The following is a 3,659-nucleotide window of genomic DNA, read 5'->3' on the forward strand; positions in this document are numbered from 1 at the left end:
TGGAGATCAGTTGTAATCCCAGGAGTTCTCCAACCAGAACCTGGAGGTTGGTAACCCTATCCATTAACATGTCCCCTTCCCTCTGCAGTGATGGGCCCAACTCTGATATCTTGAGGCAAAAAGAATCATACTTTATTCATTTGCTTAATACCATTACACCTCACAGCTTTAATTTAGAAAATGATTTATCCTGCTTCCTATAGGTTAGAACTGTGTCCCTTTAAGAAAGTCCGACCTCGTAGCCGCGCTGTTACAGATGCACATACGGTAGTTAGCCTCCTTGCTGCGCACACCGGCTAGCAAGGATTAAATTTCATACTGTAATCCGCTACACATCGTATCTCTTACCCCTCGTGGGAAGTCTATTGTAACCTACATTTTGATGGTGAATATGTAGAATTGTAAGAAGAATATCAATTGTAAGTATGAAATATGTACTTTATAATGGGGAAATTTTTAATGTATTAACCTACTTGGGTATTATTGCCATTTTTGTATTATTGTATTTTTTGTAATATAGGACGGACTGATGAAGAATTAATATTTAAGAATTTGAAACGGCCGTATCCTCGTTGTGAACCTGGCTTCTTCTAAACAAGACTACATGAGAAATTGCCTGATGACGGCGTGTGTACTCTATCAGAGACACTTTAAAATCCATGTCTGAATTTCCTTAATGTACATTTTGTCACCTTGGTTGGTGAACCTTGTTTGTCATATTGTAGGTCTTATGTTTGTTGTGTATGTAGCAAATAATATGTAGTTGTGAGAAGTTAAGTAGCTCACAGATAAAAAATTTTTTTGCACTTGTTACTTTTCTCGCTCCTGTGCTGATTTCCTAATCTTCTTGATACTAGTGCAGTGGTGTCTATTTTCTTTCCATTCCAGTACCTGGAGGTTGGCAACCCTATTCTATAGTGGTATTGGTTTCTATTGGTTTATGACCAGGTACCACTCCCCTCTTGATATCCTGCTTGGGATAGTGGCGGATGAAGGGTCCCTCACACTTCCTAAACGCTTGGCCAGATAGATATTTTTTTCCACCGTTTTTCGGGCATGCCATGGAGGGAAGGAGAACCATTTCAGCTGCTCTGGGTCCCCTTTAGGGAGAGACACGGGGTACAAATGAAGTACATGAAAGGAAAAGCCCCCTCTGTTCCAGCTGTGCTCCCTCCTTTCCCCCCCCCCCAGGACTTTGTGAGGAGGGGGCTTTCCCCTGCACCAACTCAAGGGATTCTAACCTAATCACTGAGCAGGGGTTGGGGGGAGATAATCTGCCTCTGAATACCTGCCCCAAATGGGTTTGGAACAAAGGTATCAGCCACCCAGGTCATCCTGCCTGTCTTTTGCATTTTCATTGTGTCCCCTCACTCCCTCCTACCCCATGCAAGCTTTTGTTCTGGGACCTCCTCTCCCTGCAGGTTCAGGTATTTAAGAGCAAGGGGTCGAAGACCCATTCGTAGGCGAGAACTGGCTTCTGGTTTGGAAGAAGGGGAGCCTGAAGCACTGAAGGGACAAGATGTCGGAGAGGAAAGTGTTAAACAAGTACTACCCTCCGGACTTCGATCCGTCGAAGATCCCCAAGCGGAAACTTCCCAAGGACCGGCAGTCTGGGGTTCGGCTGATGGCTCCCTTTCAGATGCGGTGTCGGACGTGTGGCGAATACATCTCCCAAGGCAAGAAGTTGAATGCCCGCAAGGAGACGGTCCCGAAGAAAGTCTCCCTGGGGCTCCCCATCTTCCGCTTTGACGTCCGGTGCCCGCGCTGCCTGGCAGATATCCCCTTCCAGACCGACCCCGGGAACACGGACTCCGCCGTGGGGCAGGGGGCCACCCGCAGCTTGCAAGCGGAGGAGGAGGAGGAGCGGAGGCAGAAGGAGAGGGAAGACGACCCAGGGAAGGGTTTGGAGAACAGAACCAAGGACTCCCAGCTGGAGGTGGAGGTGCTGGAGCACCTGCGGGAGCTGCAGGAGCGGAGCCAGCGCCAGGCCCAGGTGGACTCCCAGTCCCTGCTGCGGCAGTGCCAGGAGGGCGAGAGGGAGGTGACAGCGATGCTGGCACAAGCCCAAGCCAGGCGACTGCGGGAAGACTCTGGTGCCGACGCAGCCTCCCCTCGGGGCCCCCATTCTGCCCCATCCCTTCGTGGTCCACGGAGCCAGTCCCCGGTGGGGACGACGAGCGAGCATTTCAGGCCCTCTGCTGCGCGTGGCACGTTTGGTTTTTTGCCTTGCAGGGAGGCTGCGGCTGCAAAACGGGCTGGCGATCCTTCTCCCAACTTTTTTTTTTAATGAAATTTTTATTTTATTTTTCCAAATAATCATTATACATTCCATTGCGCATTTTAAAAAGTATAGTTCTTTGACTTCCCCTCCCCCCTCCTCTGATCTTTTAGTTAACCTTTTTTCCCTCTTTGTATTGTTTTTCTAATTCAATTATAACAAAGCCATCCATGCCCAATACATCCTTTCTGAATGAGATCAAAATACATTTGTTAATATCACATTTAAGTTCATCTCTACAATAATTAATCCATGCCTCCCAATCTTTTGCAAATTAATTATCATCCTTTTGATTTACCGACGCCGTAAGTTTTGCCATTTCTACTAATTCCATCATTTTTTCAATCCACTCTGATTTGTTTGGTATATCTGTCATTTTCCATCTCCTAGCATATACCATTCTGGCGGCAATAGTAGCATACATCAAAAAAGGTCTCTGGTTCACTATAGTATCAGGTATTATACTCAATAGCATCATTTCTGTTGTTTTAGGGATATTTTGTTGTAATATCAACCTTAATTCATTATAAATCATGTCCCAGTAATTCTTAGCCTTCTCACATAGCCACCAAACATGATGAAAAGAACCCACTTCTTTTTGACATTTCCAACAGTTCGGTGACATATTACCATACATTTTGGCTAATTTCTTTGGTGTTAAATACCACCTATACATCATTTTATAAATGTTCTCTCTCATAGATTGTGAATATATATATTTCATATCCTTTAACCAAAGTCTTTCCCACTTATGCATATGTATATCATGACCCAAAGTTTGTGCCCACGTTATCATTGTTGGCTTAACCAAATCTTGTTCAGTATATAGAGTCAATAACATCTTGTATATCTTGGATATTAAACGTTCATTGTTATCTAACAACATTCGTTGAAAAAGTGATTTATCTTTTGTCAAATCCTTCTCCCAACTGACCTGCTCCGAAGGCAACTTGTCTGCCGCGCGCCGGTTGGTGCCTTCCGCCTCTCCTCGCCTCTCCTCTCCGTTGTGCTGATAGCTGCAGATCACCAAAGCAGGGAGGGAACCTTTGGACGGAGGGACTGACCGACCGACATCTCGTGGTGAGTTTGGCCCAGCTCCCGTCGGCGTTTTGGAAAGAGTGCGGAGTGATCTGCGGCGTGGAACCGGTGGGGAAACGGACTTTGCACCGTGAGTAAAACCTGCCCAGCCAGCGGTTGAATCAGAGCACTAAAGCTCAGCTCCCATCAGCTCGTGATTTCCATTGAAAACATCAGAACAGGATGCTCCAATAGCCACGTGTTGTTTGAGAGGAATTCTGAAGGAAGCAGGGGAAAGGGTGGCTGAGAAAGAGTGACTGGCTTAAGGTTAACCTCCAAGCTTCCATGGCAGGATGGGGATTCG

At 46.3% G+C, this 3,659-nt stretch overlaps 1 protein-coding gene across 1 annotated transcript; it reads left to right on the forward strand.

Moving 5' to 3' along the window:
- The first annotated feature begins 1,519 nt into the window (after positions 1-1,519).
- Positions 1,520-3,454, forward strand: LOC130478401 (splicing factor YJU2-like). Its single transcript, XM_056850541.1, has 2 exons — positions 1,520-2,211; positions 3,295-3,454. The coding sequence occupies exons 1-2, from the start codon at positions 1,520-1,522 to the stop codon at positions 3,452-3,454; spliced, it is 852 nt and encodes a 283-aa protein (XP_056706519.1).
- Positions 3,455-3,659: the final 205 nt, after the last annotated feature.

Source organism: Euleptes europaea, chromosome 5 (genome assembly GCF_029931775.1).
Source record: "Euleptes europaea isolate rEulEur1 chromosome 5, rEulEur1.hap1, whole genome shotgun sequence".
Lineage (NCBI taxonomy): Eukaryota > Metazoa > Chordata > Lepidosauria > Squamata > Sphaerodactylidae > Euleptes > Euleptes europaea.